Source organism: Mesocricetus auratus, unplaced genomic scaffold, assembly GCF_017639785.1.
Source record: "Mesocricetus auratus isolate SY011 unplaced genomic scaffold, BCM_Maur_2.0 Super-Scaffold_100020, whole genome shotgun sequence".
Classification (NCBI taxonomy): Eukaryota; Metazoa; Chordata; class Mammalia; order Rodentia; family Cricetidae; genus Mesocricetus; species Mesocricetus auratus.
In genome coordinates this window covers 24,554,471-24,575,043 of record NW_024429201.1, presented here as the reverse complement: position 1 = coordinate 24,575,043, position 20,573 = coordinate 24,554,471, and the positions used below count along the sequence as shown (strand labels likewise).

The following is a 20,573-nucleotide window of genomic DNA, read 5'->3' as shown; positions in this document are numbered from 1 at the left end:
CCTTTAAAGAGTTATTTGAAAGGTAAAAATAAAATTTTTTCCATAATACATTTCATTGCCTGTATTCTTTCTGGGGGAAAATAAAAGTGTGCTTAGCTTTTCCTTTTCCTTTTCAAAAAAAATTTTTTTTGCTATAATGACAATTTTAACTAGTTTGCCTGGTAGCCATAGCACAACTCCAGACACCGGGTGAGTTAATCAGCAGAAATGTCTTAGGTTCTGAAGATGGCAGACCCAAGCATCAGCAGCTTTGTGTTTGAGGCCTTTCTTGTCTGGGTTGCAGGTTTCCCCACCTGGTGATTCCTCGATGTATGTGTTCATATCCTCATCCCTTCTTAAATGAATTCAGTTTTATTTAATTCCAGATGTAGTCAAGTTGGCAACCAAGAAGAGCCATCGCAGTGTAGAGGAGTATTTTGCCTGCATCTGTGTCAGTGTGCTGTGTGCAACTGTGTGCATACTGGTACCCTTGGAGACCAGATTGCATCAGATATCTGGAACTGGAGTTAACGAATGTGTGTGTGCTAAGAACCAAACCCTGGTCCTCTGCAGGAGCAGCCAGTGTCTTTTATTTATTTATTTATTTGTTTGTTTGTTTGTTTTTTGACTTTTGATTTTTCAAGTCAGGGTTTCTCTATGTAGCTCTGTAGACCAGGCTGGCTTTGAACTCAACAGAGATCCACCTGCCTCTGCCTCCTGGGTGCTTGGATTAAAGGCGTGCACCACCATTGCCTGGCAGGAACAGCTAGTGTCTTAAACCACTAGCCACTCATTGTTTTCGATTGGTACTGGTTGAGTGTGTTTGGTGTGAATCTGTGAAATGTTGAAGGCTGCGTATCTGACATGCTGAGGTTCCCTGGTCTGTGTGCAGGCTTCAGCCCAGGAGGAAGGTCTTCCCGCAGCTGTCTTCCTTTCTTAAAATTGCATTTTCATTTCCTGTGTGTTTGTGTGTGGGGTGTGTCAGAGTGTGCGTGTGAAGAGGGTACATGTGGGAGGTGGCTCTTTCGTTCTGCCATGCGGCTCCCAGAGATTGACTGTAGGTCACCAGGCTTGGTGTCAGTGTCTTTGCCAGCTGAGCCATCTCATTGGCTCTTCTGGGGGTTTTCGTTTGGTGGTTGAATGTATTGCATGAAGAAGCCATGTGTGTGAGATTTTTAGGATACATTCCATAGTTTGCTGTAGATTGACTGATTGAAGTTCATGAACCAGTGCTTGTCCTCTAGGCCAGAGGTTCTCAGCCTATGAATCATGGCCCCTTCGGATGTTGAATGACCCTTTCACAGAGGTCACATATCAGATACCTTGCATATCAGATATTTACATTATGATTCATAACAGTAGCAAAATTGCAGTTATGAGGTAGCAAGGAAATAATTTTATGGTTGGGTGTCACCACAACATGAGCTGTATTAAAGGGTCACAGCATTAGGAAGGTTGAGAATCACTGTTCTAGGCTGTGTCCCAGAGCGTCTTGTGGTTACTGAGAGGCTTCTTTTGATGAACTAGAATGGGATTCAATGATTTAAATTCTTGAATAAACATGAATTTACACCCTCATTTCAAAGTCTGCAAATCTGACTGATCCTGTCTGTCCTTCTCGGGTGTAATTTCCCATTGACTTTAGAGCTAAATGTTTTGTTTATGCACGTGGGTAAGGCGTTGTAGTGCTCTTTCTTACCTGTCTTACAGCATTAGGATTTCATGTAACCACCTGTCCACTTAAGCCTTACGTGGACATGTACCTCACCTTGCATTTCTCTGAAGAATGATACTTTTTCATGAATTTATGATGTTGCTGCGTCTTCTGTGGCAAAGTGGACTCTGGACTCTCACCTTTGGAATGTGATTGTCAGCTGAGTTGCAATCATGGTGAACACTAAAGGTTTCTTAGTTTTATTTGGGTTTCTGTAGAGCCACGCTGAGCTAAAAGATATGCTTGCAGAGATGCCCGTGCCCCTCACAGTTGATGGTGAGTTTGCCTTTGCTGACTAAGCTCTGGTATAAAAACACAACTAGGATGTTGACAATGATGCCATTTGTCAGTCGTGCTCAGATCTGCCCAGGCTTACTTGGTTTGTTCCTATTTGTATGACTAGCTCTGTCTCGTCACACATAGTTCATATGCTTGAAGTACCAAGTGTAGGGTCCGCGTGTCCTCCCAATTTCCTGTTGTCCACCCCCAGCCATCCCCTAGCTTTGTTCCTATAGGATGTGACCTTGCGGCACTGGAGTACCACTTCCAGCCGACTTCTCTGGAGGTTGTTGATACGCGCTGGCCCATATATCAGTAGTCTGTCTCTTTTCATTGCTGAGTAGTGTTCCATGAAATGGACGTACCGCAGTTTGATACTCTCCACCGAGTATTGACCTTCTGTGATAGACATTGAAGCAGCTGTGTCCTTCATATCAGATATGCAGTGTAAGCAAAGAGGAGCACACCCATTACATTAGCATATAAAATTTACCTTCATCGTTAGTAAATGGAAAATTATGTCTACAAATAAGTATTTTAAAGTGAATTTCATGATTTATTGTCCATAAATGTTTTGCTTTTATACTACTTTATGTATCTTGGGTAAAAGTGGTTGCAAATGGGACCATATTCTGGCTTCTCCTTCCTGGGATCCTTTTCTTTGTTTAGAGATAGATGACTGCTTCACTCTACCCCATAGTTCAGTGGCCTAGAAATTCCAGAAGTTACCAGTTTTTCTTCATTTGTCTCATCCATTGTCTTTCTTGTATAATCCCCTTTCTTCCTGGTTCTATGGAGATGGCTGATTAAATCCTTGGCTTTTCTCATGATCTCCTTTTTCTTTTTCTTTTTCTTTTTTCTTTTTTTTTTTTTTTTTTTTTTGAGGCAAGGTCTCTAGGTTGCCCAAGCTGCTGGAAATTGGTCTGTGGCCCATGTAGACTTTGAACTCACAGTCTGTCCACCTCAGTCAGCCTCCTGAAGTCTGCGATTTCAAATGCATTGCCACATTTGTCTTGATGATTCTTCTTAAATGATTTTGTAGCCAACCCTTGGTGATTCTCCAGAACATCCCTTTTCATTGTTTTCAACAGAGCTTGGTTGAGGAGCTTCTAAAAATTTCAAGTTCTAATTAGTTTTCACTTAAATTGAATTCCTTTTTTTTTTTAAATCAAAATATTTTTCTTTTTTTTTAAAGCGGGGTCTTGTTTATTGCTCTAGAGCAGTGGCTTTTAACTTTGCTAATGCTGTAACCTTTAGATACAGTTCCTTATGTTGTGGTGCCTCCAACCATAACATTTTGGTTGCTACTGCTATGAATTGTAATGTGAATATCTGATGTGTTAACTGATCTGTGAAGAGGCTGGTTGCCAGGTGGTGTTGCATGCCTTTAATCCTACCTAGCACTTAGGAGGCAGAGGCAGGCGATTCTCGGAATTTGAGGCCAGCCTGGTCTTCAGAGTGAGTTCCAGGATGTCCGGGATGACATGGAGAAACCCTGCTTCAGCCCCCTTCCTCCCCCGAAGAAAGACAAGAGAAGGCTGCTCAAAGCCTAGGGGTTGTGACCCCTGGTTGGGAACCACTGCTGTAGAGGTAGTGGGACCTGGAGAATGGAGCCCATAAATGCAGGCTAAAGTCTCATGCAGTAGCCATCTTTATTCAGAGCATCAGACAGTTTGTACTCTGAGGGTTAAGAGGAGTCACATGGAATGTTACACAGAGAAACTCAAACACCAAAAAAATAAAACATTAAAAGAGTTACATGAGTAAAATAAGTGTCCAGTCACAAGGGCTAGCAAAACCATGTTTTTCCATAGAGGCATATAAATCAATAACAATAGACAATTGAAATGAGTAATCTGTGTCATTGTGGGCTTTATGACCACATGCTGCATAGACTTTGGGGGTGAAACAAGATGCTAACCTTTGATTACCCGAGTGTAGCTCCTCCCATCGTGCTGTTCCTGGTTCTCATAAAAATGGTAGATTTTAATAGCTCTTTTTTGTAAAAGTCCAATTTTAAAATTATGTCTTCTCTTTTGTACTAGGAATGAAGACCTGAAGCAGATGCTGGAGAGCAACAAAGACTCTGCCAAACTAGATGCTATGAAGCGGATTGTTGGGGTAGGTCACATGCTCAAGGGAGCTGGGCAGACTGTGATTATGTTCACTGTGTATGCCAAGTCATAGGTAAACAACATGAATCTGTTCTTTCTTACTAATTTAAACTACCTGTTTAAAGACACTAAGGGAGCAGTACCATAAGAAATAAACTTGTGTTCTAGTCCATCTGTTCTGCTCTAAAGTTTTCCACCTCCACTATCAAGATATCTGTTCTCTGAGAGACTCAGTCATTTTGAAGACAAAGTAAGGCAATAACATAGCCCTATTTTCACTTACTGGTATTTAAGGATTTTTGTTTGTGATCTTATTGCCTACAGCCATGAGCACAGAGTGCCGTGCATGAGAGCTGAAATCTCTTTTTCTCCTCTCATGAATCTAAATCCCGTCCGTGAAACAAGGCTTCAGGTGTTTTTAGGTTGTTTAGTGAGGTGGTACAGAGATAATGATCTGGAGGGAAAGCCTAAGGAGTTGTACCGTACAATAGCTACGGGTGACTTGTTCTTGCTTCCATTCGAAAGGAGGATGTCATTTGACTGTGCCAGCAAAATGCTAATGAATATTTTTATATTTTATTTATTAATATTACACTTCATACTTAATAGCTTTGTGTGAGCAGAGTTTCAGTTTTCACAATTTAAAGAACTGAACTCCACAACAGCATGTCCAGATTTTGATTGTGATAGTGTACTGATTGAGTAGTCACATGTTGACATTCTGCATGCCAGCCTTCAGTCCACAAATTACTATATAAATTCCCGATGTGAATCCTGAATAGTAACCAGTCATTTCAGCTCTTTTAAATCAGACCGTGATTGGATGCAATACCTGTTACTCAGTCTAGCCCCTGACAGCAAAAAGTGTAGTTGCATCCTTGTTTCCTGTAATATTTTCCAAAATGGACAGTTGTAAGAGGGATTTGGCCCCCAAATATGAAACTTTAGCAAGTGAAATAAAAAGTGATTATATCGTCAGTGAAATTTAGCCTGAGGATTGGTATATTGTGTGGAAATAGCTACTGTGGAAATTGACACCACAGTTTGAAAGATACTTAAATTTCTAGCTGAAGGGGCTTAGAAAAGGTGCTTAAGCTAATAAGGGTTTTGATTGAGATTGACTGGAGGTAATGGTGGTGTTAGAAAAAAACGAAAAGAAGAAAAAAAGAAAAGCATAGCACTTCCTAGTAATTAAAGGGTTTCTAAGAGACACTTGACGACATTACAGGTCCGAAAGTAGAATATGGGGAACGGATCCAAACTTAGAAATGTTAAAACTGTTTATTAAGGCAGACAAAAGATGCCCAGCATGAGGTAAACAAAGAGAAGATGGTAGCTGTCCAGCTGCTCTTAGTAGTTAATTCTCAGTGCTTCCGGTTACAGTGTGCTAAATATTACCTACTTATTAAGTAGCAATACACAGTGGTGTTTAAAATTTTCTGATTGTGGTGATTTGAATGAGAATGGTTCCCATAGATGTTTGAACAGTTTGGGAAGGATTGGGAGGCGTGACCTTGTTGGAGGAGGTGTGTCACCGGGGGTGGGCTTTGACATTTCAAAAGCCACAACAGACCCAGTGCCTCTCTTTCTCTGCCTGCTGCCTCTTGGTCAGGATGTAAAGCTCTTAGCTACTGCTCAAGTACCATGCCTGTCTGCTTTTCACTATGATGATCATGGAGTAGCCCTCTGAAAGTGTAAGAAAGCGCCCACTTAAATGCTTTCTTTTATGAGTTACCTTGGTTATGATGTCTCTTCACAACATAGAACAATAACCAAGACACCTTTATTAAGGTAGTTATTACAGAACCTTTAAATTACTCTTTTTGTAGTGAATTCCTAAAATTACTTTTCATGGTGTCAGCTTGAATCCCTGCAGATCACAGACATGTACTTCCATGCAAAGCAGAGGCCACCCTTATGTCTTCAGACTGTGGCTGTAGCGATCCATTAAATCATTTTATTTAACAAACCCTAGGATTCTGTTGCAATTCTATTTTATAGGTAGGGGGAAGTATGTTAAATACATAATAAAATTTTAAAAATATTTTTAGCTGGGCAGTGGTGACAAATGCCTTTAATCCCAGCACTTGGGAGGCAGAGGCAGGTGCATCTCTTATGAGTGTGAGGCCAGCCTGGTCTACAAAGAGAGTTCCAGGACAGTCAGGGCTACACAGAGAAACCCTGCCTAAAAAAAATCCAAATAAATAAATGTTTAAAAAGTTTAAAATTATGACATAGTAGTTTTTTCTTATACGTCTGTTAAGGTGATAAAAAATAACTAATCCAATAATCTATATTATTGGTATCATAAATATAATTTAAGTATGCATGTATTTATTTTTATTTATTTATTTGAGGCAGTGCCTCACTCTGTAGTCCTGACTGTCCTGGAACTTGCTACATAGCATAGGGTGGTCTTGAACTCATAGACTCTCCCTTCCTCTGCCTTCCAGTTGCTGGTATTAAATGCATGTGTCACCATGCCTGAGTATTTTACTTTTATGGTTTTTGTGGTCCTGGGAATTGAACCTAGTCTCTTGACTGTACTAGGCAAGTGCTCCACCACTGAACAGGATACTTGGCTTTTTTCTGTTTTTCTTCTTCCTTTCCTTTCTTTTTCTTTTTTTCTTTTTTTGAGGTGGAGTCTTGATGTGTACCTGGTTGGCCTGGAACTTACTGTGTGGGCCAAGTCAATCTTAAACTGTCAGCAGTTCTTCTGCCTCTGCTTCCCAAATTCTGGGATTACAGGTGTGTACCGCCACACCTGGCTTAATAAGTATTGCTGTATGTGTTCAGTTGATAGTTGATCTCTTATCAAAGTTTATGTAAAAATGAATTTGGAGTTCTATCTTTTGCCTTTGGAAAATGATTAGTAATTAGAGGTTACTCTTATAGAAGTGACTCAGATATCTTTTATTATAGAAGTGAACTATTTATACATACTTCCTGATTTGCGAACTCCCTGACACTGTAGTAATGAAAATGGTGCTGTGCTAACCCTGACAGGAAGAGCAGTAGAGCACTGTGAGGGACCCAGAAGCAGACGCTCAGATATGTGGCCAGCTGGGTTTTGATGAGGGCTAAGATGTTGAGTAGAGAAAGCATTCCTGAGAAAAGTACAAGAAAGTGGAGTCGGGTTCCTGCCTCCACACTGGAGTGGATCAGAGACTAAAAGTGCAGAATCAAGAAGAAAATGCAGGGAAGCTTCATGAGCTGGCTTCAGCCAGAACTTCTTGGATCTGATGTCAATGCCCAACAACAAAGGAATAGGCACGTTTTATCCAAACTAAAGGCAGCCACAGAGTAGAGAATATACATCATTTGCCAGATTAAAGGGCCAGTGTCTAGAGCACAGAGATAGCATCTGTGGTTGAGCAGCTGAAAGAGCCCTGGAAAGTGGCCGGAAGGCCCAGGGAGCCATCCTTCCGAGAAGACAAGCAGGGGACTAGTGAGTGCAGGAAAATGCTGCCTGTCTTTAATCATTAGGACGGTGGGCAGTCACTCAGAGTGAGATCACCATACTCTCCTTAAGATCCCTTATAGAAAACCAGCTTACGTGTTAGTAAAGACGTTGACTATAAATAGGAGCCTTCTTATACTGCTGGCGGGTAGCACAAATTCTCTTTGGTCTTAATAATAAAAACTCTGAATCAGCTAGAAGCGGAACGGGCCAGCTACTAGAGTTCTTACCTCTGCCAGTGCTCAGACCAAAGGAGTAATCCTGTCCTCAGACTGCCTCCTCAGACTGCCTGCTCCTCAGACTGACAGCTCCTCAGACTACAGTGTTCCTCAGACTACATCCTTAGACTAACTGCTCAGATTGCCTGCTCCTCAGACTGCATCCTTAGACTGCACTGTTCCTCAGACTGCATCCTCAGACTGTATCCTCAGACTGCATCTTCACACTCCATCCTCGCACTGCATCCTCAGACTGCATCTTCACACTCCATCCTCACACTGCATCCTCAGACTGCATCCTCACACTCCATCCTCACACTGCATCCTCAGACTGCACTGTTCCTCAGACTGTATCCTCACACTGCATCCTCAGACTGCATCCTCAGACTGCATCCTCAGACTGCACTGTTCCTCAGACTGCATCCTCAGACTGTATCCTCAGACTGCATCTTCACACTCCATCCTCACACTGCATCCTCAGACTGCATCCTCAGACTGCATCCTCAGACTGCACTCCTCCTCAGACTGCCATGAGCTCCTGTTTCCTCCTGCCTTCTATTTCTCTTTCTGCCTTGACATATCCTTTCCTGTCTCTACCTCCTTAGTGCTAGGATTAAAGGCGCAGGATCGCAAGTGCTGAGGTCATCTTTGTGTGAGCTCTGTTTCTCTTTTAGACTGGATCAATTTTGTGTAGCCCAGGGTGGCCTTGTACTAACAGAGATCTGTTGGGGAAGTTCTGTGCATTTGTCAATAAAGCACTGTCTGGCCAATAGGGAATCTAGATAGGAGAGACTAGGAGTCCAGAAGGACTCTGGGTAGGAGAAACACAAGGAGTTCGACATGTAACGCCATGGGGTAGGAAGCCCGGAACTATTCTCCGGTAAGAAACATACTTAGATTAACAATTATGGGGTAATTACTTAAGTCAGAGCTAGCCAGTAAGAAACAAGCAAGGCCAACAGCTTCATAATTAATATAGCCTCCTGTGTGTTTATTTGGGACTGATGCGGCTCTAGAACCAGGCTGGCGGGAAGGCTTCTCACAAAGAAAAAGCTTCTCATAACAGAGATCTGTCTGCCTCTGTCTACTGAGTGCTGTGGTTAAAGGTATGTGCCACCCCTGCCTGGACTCTATGGCTGACTAATGTGGCTAACTAGTGTGGCTAGCTTTGCACCCTGATCTTCAGGCAAGCTTTAGTTGTTAGATCATAAACAGAATGTCACCACAATGGTAGGAATGTAAAATGGTGCTATGTCTAACAGTATAGTAGTTAAATTAAATTGAAATCTTTTGAGGTGGGCTGACATGTGCAATGTGGAGGATTGGGGGGCTTTTTTCCCCCCTTTCCTATCATGGTGCTGGAATTGAACCCAAGACCTTGAACATGCTAGAGAACCCTTCTGTCACTGAGCTACATACACCCCTGGTCTTCAAAGCAGGACTCCACATTAAGCTGTCTGTGGTATACATCATGGGTAGTAGGGGCTGTTGGAGTAGTGATGCTGACCTGAGGTAGGATCAGAGCAGCAGAGAGTGACATAACTTGAGGTAAGAATCAGCAGCAGGACCTGGTTACCCTGTAGACATAAGAAGAGAGCAATATCTTTCTGTGTTTTCTGTTGTGTAAGAGAATTGGTGGAAAGAATAAATAATAAGTTCCTCCTTTAATGCAATCTTTGTTTAAGTCTGTTTTCTTGAAGACCAAGTTTGGTTTTAGGCAGAGACTTTGGGATAAAGAGGCAGCTGCCGATGTGCAGTTAGGGAGGTTGTACTTGGCCTGGGTGTTTGGCGTGGAGCTCTGGGAGACTGATCTTCATTTGTACAAGTGGGAATCCTTAGAGTGAGTGAAACCTTTGAAATTGGGGGCATTGGAAGTTATGGTGGTACACAGATCTTCAGTGGACAGAATGAAGAGACTCCAGGAAAATTACAGCTTGGGAAATAGGAGATTCTCTGAGAAAGCCAAGTGAGTTGGCTTGTAAAATTCCCTGGGCCCTTTCACATGCGCTACAGTTTTAATGTAAGAACCTGGAAAATAAGGGGGAGCACACAGTCGAAGGATATTTGTAGTACAGTTAGCCCAAGGAAAATAAGGAAAATACTGTACCCATTTCTCTACACACCTTAATTTACTCTGTACTTTCTGTTCCTCCTCCTCCTCCCTCCTGCCTTGTGGTTTTTTTTTTTTTTTTTTTTTTTTTGAGGCAGAGTCTCAGAGGCTAGGCTGGCCATGAACTTCTGATCCTCTCACCTCTGTCTCCCAGGTGCTGGGATCACAGGAGTGCACTTCCATGTTTGGCTGTATATTTTCCCTTTGTGTGTCTATATATTTGTGTATTATGTTGAAACACAAGAGAGTGTTTTCCTGGTGTGTGTAGTTGGTATGTGATTGACACTGAAAAAGTTGAATTGTTATTATTTAGCTTGCTTTGTGACAGAGTCTTTCAATATTTAGTATGTGTAGAGTTTCCCAGAATAGCTGTCTTTTCAGATTACTAAGAATTTCCTAATTCTCCTTTTTAATCCTTAGATGATTGCAAAGGGGAAAAACGCATCAGAGCTCTTCCCTGCTGTTGTGAAGAACGTGGCCAGTAAAAACATTGAGGTACCGTTTGCTTTATCGTTTTTTGTTTAATTCCTGTTGTGTATGCCAACACATACTTACAGCTACTTTGGAAGCCAATATATTTAAATTCATTGACTTTTTATTATGGTAGGATGTCTTCAATCTTAATATAGGTAAAGTACACTAAAAAGTGGGTTTGAACTTAGCCTTGGATTTTGAGTGGAAAATGTGGAAAGTAAAATTGAAGTTGTAGTGATGGTCATTGACTCAGGTTGAGCTTTAATGAATTCCTAAAGACCGAGTGCCTTTTAATTTTTGCCCTAGGGACTTAATTTTAGGTTAGCATATCTCCAGTGAGGCAGACCTACTCAATTCTATCCAGACTTTGAAAATTTGTGGCCCTTTTGCTGTGTCTAAGATAAAACCCAGCGATCTCTGAAGATTTTCTGGCTATTATGACAGGCACTAAGCTCTGAGTGTGCCTGCATGGACTATTAAATGAGAGCGCCCCCTCCAGACACTTTCCCAGAAGCTAGACAGACACGGTAGCCTGATATCAGAGTCACGCACCGTCATCTATACTGCAGAAAAACTCTGGTTACATTGAGAAAATTGTCTCAACAGCTTTGAATTCTCCCCACCCCCATATAAAATTTAAAACAAGTCACCACTGGTATTTGTTTGCTGTTGGGATGACAGACGGCATAACACATAACAGTGGCCGTCTGTATTAGGAGGTCATGATGACAGTTTACAAGACGCCCTGTGAGGTGGAGAGGTACCTATTTTGTGGTTTTGACTATTTTCTGTACATTATATGACCCCTGCCTGCATATAGTTATTTCTACTTTTTATGATGGCATTTGTCTTAGAGTTTCTATTGCTGTGTTAAAACATTACAACCAAAAGTAGCTTGAGAAGGAAAGGGTTTCTTTCAACTTACAGCTCCACATCATAGTGAATCACTGAGGGAAGTCAGGTCAGGCACCTGGAGGCAGGAACTGATGCAGAGGCCATGGAAGGGAGCTGCTTACTGGCTTGCTCCTTATGGCTTGCTTAGCCTGCCTTCTTACAGCCACAGGGATGGCACCACCCATGGTGAGCTGGGCCCTCCCACATCAGTCAAGAAGGTACACCGCAGCTTTGTTCACGGGCTCATGTGTTGGGGACATTTTCTCAATTGAGGTTCTCTCTCCAAAAACTGCTCTAGCTAATTTCAAGTCAACATAATGCACAGTATTAAATGTATAAAGCACCTTTGCCAGAGATATTCTCCAGAAGCAAAGAGTATTGGTCTAGGTTATGTTCCTTCTGCTTGACCTCTGTTCCAGAACGCGCACTTGATGAGGAGGATGTACTGGAGTTTGTGCTTGTCTTCGTCGTAATAGAGTGTGTTTGGCTCAAGGGCCCTTGGAGACCTGCGTTTAGTAAAACTGGAACTAAGATTTGCTCTGCCATTGGTGGCGACTTTAAATGCAGCTCTGTTCCTCAGGAGAGCTTTATAAGGGGTGTGGAGTATGTTCATAGGGAAAATGTGTGATGGTGGAAATATGTCACATTAGTAATGATGGAGCCAGGCTCTGAGTCATTGAAGGTGGGGAGGAACCTACACCCGGGATGTGGGCAGTTCTTAGTTGACTGACACTAACCATGTATTTTTATGGCTGAACAGCATTCTACTGTATGGGTACCTGTGGTTTGTATTTTCATCCATCGATGGACATTTGGAATACTTCTCCTTTGGACTGTCTATTAGGAGCAGTGCTGCTCTGAGCATTAGTGGCCAGGTGTTCGTGTGAACCTTCACTGTCACGTCTGTGGACGTAGACCTTAGCCTGATGTTGCTGATAGTACGAAGACTCTGTGATAACATGAACTGACAGCCATTTCTTTCCTACAGCATCATTTTATGTTTCAAATAGTAATGCTTGTGAGTTCTACTTTTCATGCCCTTGCTGACCCCTGCCTTTCCTCCTCTCCTCTCCCCTCTATCCCTCCCTCTCCCTTTATACTCCCCCACCCCTGTTTTCTTTCTTTCAACTTTTTGATACTGGGATGGAACTCAGGGCTTTGTGCATGTTGGATGAGTATGCAGCTTCCTGTTTAACTTTTAAAAATGTCTGTATTTTAGATTATGTCTCTTTAGAGTGTATGAAGTGATATCTCATTAAAAATTTTGTTTTCACCTAATTTCATCTCTGATCAAAAGGCCTTTTGGGTATATGTAGTGGTAATTTTTGTGCCATCTTGGATCTTTCCTGCTACTGCATTCCCAGGTTTCTTCCCTGGCCTCGGGTGCTTTCGTGTTGCTTAGGTGCTTGCTGGTACTCTGCTGCAGAGCGGATTTGACTTCTACAACTTGGGAAGCAGAGTCGAGGCTGGTCCTGGTATTTGGACTAGTCTTTCAGCAGTGCTGATTACTAATCTGTAGAAAGCGCGTCTGGGCTGAGGTTGTTAGTGCTTCACACAAGTGGGAGGCTAACTCTGGGTTTCTGTCTGTATTTAACAATGAAGATATGATGGAGGACTTACTAAAGTCATATGGCAGATGTTTGGCAGTTGCCATCCAAAGCCAGGGAGCCAACCCAGATGGTTGCCCTGGCAGCGAGCACCATCCTTTGTGTTTGGTGCATTTTTTCTGACCTTAGTGTCTGACCCCTCATTAGCATCAGGGATTAGTCACAGCATCCAGTATGTTGACAATCTTTGTGGTGGTATTGGAGAAATGGGTAGGAATGAGCAAATCTGTAAGCTGGTGGACTTGATATTCCTGCACTTCTTTCTCATTGTGGGAACAGAAAAACCTGTGTTAATTCTTGTTCATTCAGAGCTGTTTATCTTGGCAAGTAGTTATCAGTAGGAAGACCTAGCTGTTTGTTCTTTTTCTCCTTCGCTCTCAGGTTCTGGTATGTTGGCTGATATTCTGTAAGAAAAGTTTTAGTGGAAACATTGTTCTGGTCCTTTTCCTTTTAAAGACTTAATTTTACATTATGTGTATGTCTTTGTACCATGTGTGTGCAGTGTTCATGAAAGCCAGAAGAAGGTGTGGGATCCTCTGGAGCTGGAGATAGAGATGGTTGTGAGCCATCACATGGCTGCTGGAAGCTGAAGCCATGTCCTCTGCAAGAGCACCAGGGGCCCTTCACCACTGATCGCTCTCTTCAGCCCTGGGCTGCTTGTTTTTGGTATCTTTTGTTCTTTAAAGCTTTGTAATTATAAAAAAAAAGCTTAATCTTCTTATGGAAAAACTGATATAAGCTTCTTAGAAACCTGTGCTGAGAGAATTGATTGGTGCTTCCTTGCTGCTGAGTGAGAAATTTCATTTTTATAAGTGTATGCTGCCTTAGATGCACAGGTGAGCTGTATAGTGCGTCACCTGGCATCAGATGTCAGATGATGCCACAAGTGACCTAGTAAGCAGTCAGTGCTTATAGTACAAAAATAATCAAAGCTTCAGTCAATAGCTCATGAAGTTTGATGTAGTGGTATCGATAAGCTAATTAAACAGATCTGCCTGTGTTCCTCCAGACTGCTGGGACTCGGCTATGATTAGCTTTACAGCAAGGAGTGTTGTAACATTGAATGAAAGTAACTGGTCAGAGAGTGGCGTAGTCACGGACCCCTAACTACTCCCATTCCTGGTCGCAGAGTGGTCTCAGGGAAAGTAGGGTTTCTGCGCACACCTGCAGCCTGGCAGTGCATAGGCCTCTTGTGGTCAATATTGATTGATTCTTAGAACAGAACTGGAACAAATTTAGTGTTTTGCAACCTTCTGTGATTTAATATTGTTATGCTTTTTGCTATAACAGTCGCAGAAATCCTTCTCCAATAGTGAGTAATTATAGTGAAGCCTGCTAGCCCAGCTGTGGTACTGAATGTTTCAGTATACCTATTATAAATCCTAGATGCATTCTGGAGTTCATAATACAGTTTTAAAGCTGGATGGCCGTCCTGATAAACAAAGGTGTTGTTGAGAAATAAACCTTGAGGAGATCAGGGCAGGGTGGACTCAGTGCATCTCCTTTAACATTTTGCTGTGAAGTATAGCGTCAGCTCTGAACATAATTCATAGGGACAAAGAGCACTTTCTAAGTGATCGTTCCAAACAAACAAGACGAGCTGCATAATCATCCCGATAGTTTTGGTTCCTGATAGGGTATCGGTGGCTTTTAACATTGCTATTCAATGACTTAGACCTGCTGGGGACATTAGATCCTAGATGTGGTAACTAACCTATTTGGAAAGTCCTGCTTTTTGCCAGTCGTGTGATGCTGGGTTGAGATCTGAGTCATTTGGCAGTTACTGAGCTCTTTCTTGAAAGTCTGATGAGTCCTGGCTGTACACAGTTTAACTTAAGCACATTCATTCCAAGGTGATTTGAGAACTTTCTGACTGAGACATGAACTTGCTATTAACCTACCAGCAGATCAGTCAGTACTTGCAGGTATAGATTGCTTTCTAGAAGTGTTGTAGTCTAAGGAACTTAAAAACAAACAAACAAACAAAACCTTTAGTTGGGGAGTTCTGGTCATCTGTTTTCCAATAATCATCTATCATTACACTGAAACTATTATACCAAATACTTAAAAAAATTGTTTTGAATCAAAAATGTTAGTTATGGTTTTGATCTTTTGGCTTATTTCACTTTTAAACTGACTTTCTTTAACTGGTTTTTGTTTCCACCTAAACTGGTCTTGCTTGGTTTTGGAACCCATGGTTTGTATCTTATGTTAAAAAAAATCACTTGATCATTTAATGGAATGGTATTACATATGTGTGTTTATTTTGGATTATGCAAATTCTGAAGTTTGAGAAGCACCAATTTGAACAAAAGAAATCACATGGAGTCTGATTGGGAATTTCACTGAAAGTTCACTGGTAATAGAAGTGGGGATCCAGGAATGAGGCACCCTGATGTCATGGAGTATCACAGGGATCCTGGGATGAGACACTCTGACATCATAGAGTATCGGCAGGGATGCTGGAGCGAGGCTCCCTGATGTCATAGAGTGTCAACAGGGATCCTGGAGTGAGGCTCCCAGATGTTATGGAATATTGACAGGGATCCTGGAGTGAGGCTCTCTGATGTAGCGTCTTCTGTTGGCTTGTGATCAGGAGCAGCCAGGCCAGACTCCACAGTGAAGATCTGCACTTGGAGTTAAGAGTCAGGTTCCTCCATAGCAAAACTGTATGCTGGACATTATATGTGAATTTGGGCCCTGTAGATGATTTAAAGCATCTATAAATTTAAAAATTATTTTTTCTTGATTTAAAGGGCAAGAGATCTGAATATAGTCTCCCATAGTCCCAGGACTGAGGCAGTCAAGGCAAGGGATCATGAGTTCCTGATAGTTTAGGCTTTAGGGAGGTCTAGTTTCAAAGGGAAAAAAAGCTGATATTTTATGAAAATTTTATTCTTGGATTGCGTAATTTTACTAGGTTTCCAGGTGTCCTGGGGAAGGGTACTAACTCCTTTTCTTAGAGAATATTTCAATAGACAATTTGGAGGACTCTCTTCATTGGCCAGAACATGTAGGAGTAGGGAAGAGGCCCCTGCCCTTGTCGGACACATCCTGTGACCATTGGCCAGTCTGCCTCCTTGAATGGAGATAGCAGTTGCACTTAGTGGGATGTGAGCATTACATGAGTGGTGGCAGACCTTGAGGTGCTCAGCAAGTTCTAACTGGGAAGGGTGAGAGATGGAGGTGAAGAATAAGGGAAGATAACAAGTAAAAGCAGAGCCAGCGAGTGCTTTTCTTTTATAACTAGTCATTTCCTGGTTGATTTGAACACTGGCTGGGATGATAAAAGTACTTGGAGAAAAGAAATGCTAAAGAGTGTCCTCGAATGAAAGACTAGACATGGTGTTCCCATGCAGTTCGGATCACACATTGGAGGAAGTGTGCTAACATATATGATATTGGAAGTTTAAAATATGGATTATTTATAAAGTTATAGGGTTGTACTGATGTTGAGTTTCTTGAATTTGGTAACTGAAATGCTTGAAAAGCGAATGTGCTGGTTGTACTTGGACCATCATCACCCAACTAGATATTCAAGAGACTTTGTTATGTTGAAGGGCCATGAGACACAAGGTAGCTGTAGTAGCAAGACAGTGAGTCTGCTGCTCACCGTAACAAGAGGAGCCTTGCTTTCTAGATACATTTTCTTTGAACACAGAGTTGTTGTTCATCTTAAGGGACATTTTTGGGAAGGGTAGACTTTCAGCGTCTTGAGTGGATTGGTGTCTTCTGTAAAAGTGTGGACACTTGTGAGAGTGAGCTTAGCCTCCGAGGCATGATTGGAGTGAGTTTGCTCGCATCATGGCAAGGGGGCTGCCATACCTTGTTGACTTGAACAAGCTGTTAACTTGGGTGAGTTTTTGTTGATCTTTTGAGCAGGCTTATGCCAGTTTTCTTCTGGTTGTGGGTTGTCAGAGCTACAAAAGAACCTCTTTTTCTAGAAATACAGAAACTTAAGAAGTGTTTCTAGCTCAGCCTGGCACTGTAGCACACACCTGTAGTCCCAGAGGTTGCTGGTCGAAGCAGGAGGATTGCTGAGATTGACTAACCTGAGTGAGCTACAGAGTGAAGCCCTGTCTCCATCCTCCCATATATATGGAACTGGTTATGACTTTGGTTTGTTTCTTGTTTTGAGACAAGCAGAGGTGGGATCTTATGATTTATACCATTTAACATGCTAAAACCCTTTATGTAAATTTCATCCTAAACATAGACTTGCTTTATTTTGTGTAGCAGCTGCTCAGTATGTGTACTTTATTGTTTATGCATTAGTCAGCGTTTTATTATTTAATTTTTGGTCTCATAGATGATATTAAGTGAAATTTGGTAGGGGAGGGGCTATCAGGGATAACCTGAGTACAGTTTGAGACCAAGGTCAAGTTATAGTCAGTGATTGTTTCTGTTTGATGGAAAAGAAAGTTTAGGTTAGATTTTTGTGGAACTATTTGGCTGTGAAGAATACTTAGAGATTATTTTTTGTAATTAGTTTCATTTGTAGCATTGTTATATAATATATATAATATTATTATACAAAAATATGTTCACTAATATGAGAGTATAGAAAGTGTGCTTACCAAATTTTCACTTGTGTTTATGATGTTGTACAGGTAGTAGGTGGTTAAGCAGGTTGCATCATAGAATTAATGTCTGAAATTGCTTCAACAAGAGGCTTTGAAGAGCCAGGTCTCGGATGCTGAACTTTCCTATAGATAAATTCGCAGTTTTGCTTTTCATTTAGGAAATTGAAACTAGAAAGCTTAAGAGCACATCTGTTCAAATGTAGTGGGGATTCTTGGCATTATGCTTGGCAAAGTGGATACAGTAGAACTTTCCAGCACTGCCCTTGGGAAAGTGGATACGGTGGGGCTTTTTTTTTTTTTAATTTAAATTAGAAACAAGTTTGCTTCACATGTCAATCCCAGCTCCCTCTCCCTCCTCTCCTCCTCTGCCCCCCCCAGCCAGGCCCCACAGCCCCCCACCCAAACCCCACTCACTCTCCTTAGGGAGGGTGAGGCTCTCCATGGAGGATCTCCAGAGTCTGTCATTTTATTCAGGACAGGGCCTAGGCCCTCCCCCAAGAGTCCAGGCTGAGAGAGCATCCCTCATTGTGGGATGGGCAGCCAAAGTCCATTTGTATGCCAGGGCTAAATACTGATCTACTACCCAAGGCCCCATAGATTGCCTAGGCCTCCTCACTGACATCCACATTCAGGTGGTCTAGATCAGTCACATGCTGGCCTCCCAGACATCAGTCTGGGGTCCAAGAGCTCCCCCTTGTTTAGGTCAGCTGTTTCTGTGGATTAAATCAGCCCAGTCTTGACCCCTTTGCTCATCAGTCTTTCCTCTCACTGGATTCCCTGAGTTCAGTTCAGTGCTTAGCTGTGGGTGTCTGCCTCTGCTTCCATCAGTCACTGGATGAAGGTTCTGTTTCCCCGACTCTCTGGCAGTGGGATTTTAGGTTGGCACTCCCCTGATCCATGTCTAAAATCCATATGAGTGAGTACACAGTGTGTTTGTCTTTTTGTGACTAGGTTAGTGCCATCTATTTGCCTGCATATTTTAAGATTCCATTGTTTTTTTCCAGTGGGGCTTTCTAACATTGCATTTGGGAACTGGGTAGTTTTAATCCCTCGTTAGTTGTATTAGGGGAGGCTTCACCAGGAACAAAGTTCTTTCCTGGTTTGTTCGGCTTAGACCTCATTTTAGTTTGGAGTGCCACACTGAAAGAAGCAGTGTGTTTACAGGGAACAAGCAGCATAGTGAAGGAGCCGAAAGCCACATGGTATCAAGAGTAACTGGGGGCCGAGAGAGTAACTTGGTGATAGTGTGCTTAGTATACACCAGACCCCGGGTTCTTGTTAGCTCCACCACCATGTCCTCCATGGCGGACACTGGCCCCTCACCTCCCCCATGATCACCCCCTCACCTCCTCCATGACCACCCCTCACCTCCCCATGACCACCCCTCACTTCCTCCATGACCGCCCCCTCACCCCCTCATGACCACCCCTCACCTCCCCATGACCGCCCCTCACCTCCTCCATGACCGCCCCCTCACTCCCCCATGACCACCCCTCACCTCCCCCCATGACCACCCCTCACCTCCCCCCATGACCACCCCTCACCTCCCCCCATGACCACCCCTCACCTCCTCCATGACCTCCCCTCACCTCCTCCTCACGTTTATCGCCTCCACTATTGGGGTAAAGGAAGAGCTGTAGACCTCCTTAAATTGCCTTTAAAGATTTTTCTGGAACACTGACCAGTCTAGTCTCTTTGGAATTATTGCATTAAGTCGGTATTATTTTCACATATTATCCTTATTAACCTGAAAATATGTAGTATCCATTGGCATGTGACTGCTACAGTTAAAGGAGTTGGGGCTGTTTGATAGATGTAGACCTGTAAGCTTCTGTACAAGCTGGTGAGGGCCCATGCTGTTTACATGTATCTTTGGTTTTTTAACTTTCTTTTTGGCCAGTTAGCTGATATTTTGATATTGTACAAATTATTTTTCTCAGAGATTTAGCAAACTCAATGTGAAAGGAAGAGATACATTGACAGGATGGATGTTGCGCTACGGATTGAAGTACAAAAATGCTTACTTCACAAGCTTTTTCCTTTGCTTTCATTATCACACAGAATAGCGTCTGCTTTACCGGCTGAGCTGTGACCAGATCCACTTACTTACTTGAGATAAATTGAGAATGGATTTTGGTTTATAAAATACTGAGTTTTAAATTTTCATCCTGGTAGGAGTGAATGACTTTTTTCCCCCTCCACATAGATCAAGAAGTTGGTATATGTTTACCTCGTCCGATACGCTGAGGAACAGCAGGACCTGGCGCTCCTGTCCATTAGCACTTTCCAGCGAGCTTTGAAGGTAAATGATGAGCGAGCAGGTAGATGATGCAAGGTGTCTGCACAGTTGGAGGAGTGTCAGTTAAAGAGATGGGACAATAATCTATTAACCCCCTAGCTGTGGCGTGGAGGAGTCAAAGGGCCTCCCAGAATGCAGATTTGGTGGCCTGAGAAAATGACCTCTGTACCCATGTAGGACCTTGCCACAGAAGGCGTGTCTTCTGTTCCTTTATGTCTATTTGGTGGTTGTTCAGTATCGAAGGACTGCTATCATTGTCCCTACTGGTTGTTGAAATGTAGAGATAAGATAGTGGAGCACTTTTAAATTTATGATGCATTTTACTATGAAAGACTAAAAGTCCAGTGCACTTAGTAATATATAGTCACCGAGAATTGTACCTACCACCTTTCTTTAAACATTGCTCAGAAAAGACATATTTACTTTTCCTTTTTTTTTTTTAACCTGTTTTCAAAGACCCTTCTGTGTTGGTTAGCACTGTAACATCTGCCAACATACCGATGTGTTGGAAAGTCTAAACTTGAAAATTTGATGGGTATTTTCCCTCTGTTTTAGGACCCAAATCAGCTAATCCGTGCAAGTGCCTTGAGAGTTCTGTCAAGTATTAGAGTGCCAATTATTGTGCCTATCATGATGCTGGCTATTAAGGAGGCTTCGGCTGACCTGTCACCATATGTCAGGAAGAATGCAGCCCATGCTATACAGAAGTTGTACAGGTAGGTGCCTTATCGATCACAGCCGTATCTGTGGTGTTACATAGGCTATTTTAAATCAGAGGTACATTCTAGCCTGTCCTTCTAAGTAAATGAATTTGCTGTGTGTGTGTGTGTGTGTGTGTGTGT

At 42.4% G+C, this 20,573-nt stretch overlaps 1 protein-coding gene across 3 annotated transcripts in view; it reads left to right on the top strand.

Moving 5' to 3' along the window:
- The window catches only part of Ap3b1 (adaptor related protein complex 3 subunit beta 1), a 194,720-nt gene that overhangs the window by 20,837 nt on the left and 153,310 nt on the right, over positions 1 to 20,573 (top strand). For all 3 annotated transcript variants that reach the window (XR_005869832.1, XM_005065647.4, XM_040728840.1), the window contains exons 2-5: positions 4,018 to 4,093; positions 10,295 to 10,369; positions 19,639 to 19,734; positions 20,287 to 20,447. Coding sequence is in view for 2 of the 3 variants with exons in the window: in XM_005065647.4 (XP_005065704.1) it covers positions 4,018 to 4,093; positions 10,295 to 10,369; positions 19,639 to 19,734; positions 20,287 to 20,447 (408 nt within the window). In the remaining variant the exon portion in view is untranslated. The remainder of the gene's footprint in view (positions 1 to 4,017; positions 4,094 to 10,294; positions 10,370 to 19,638; positions 19,735 to 20,286; positions 20,448 to 20,573) is intronic.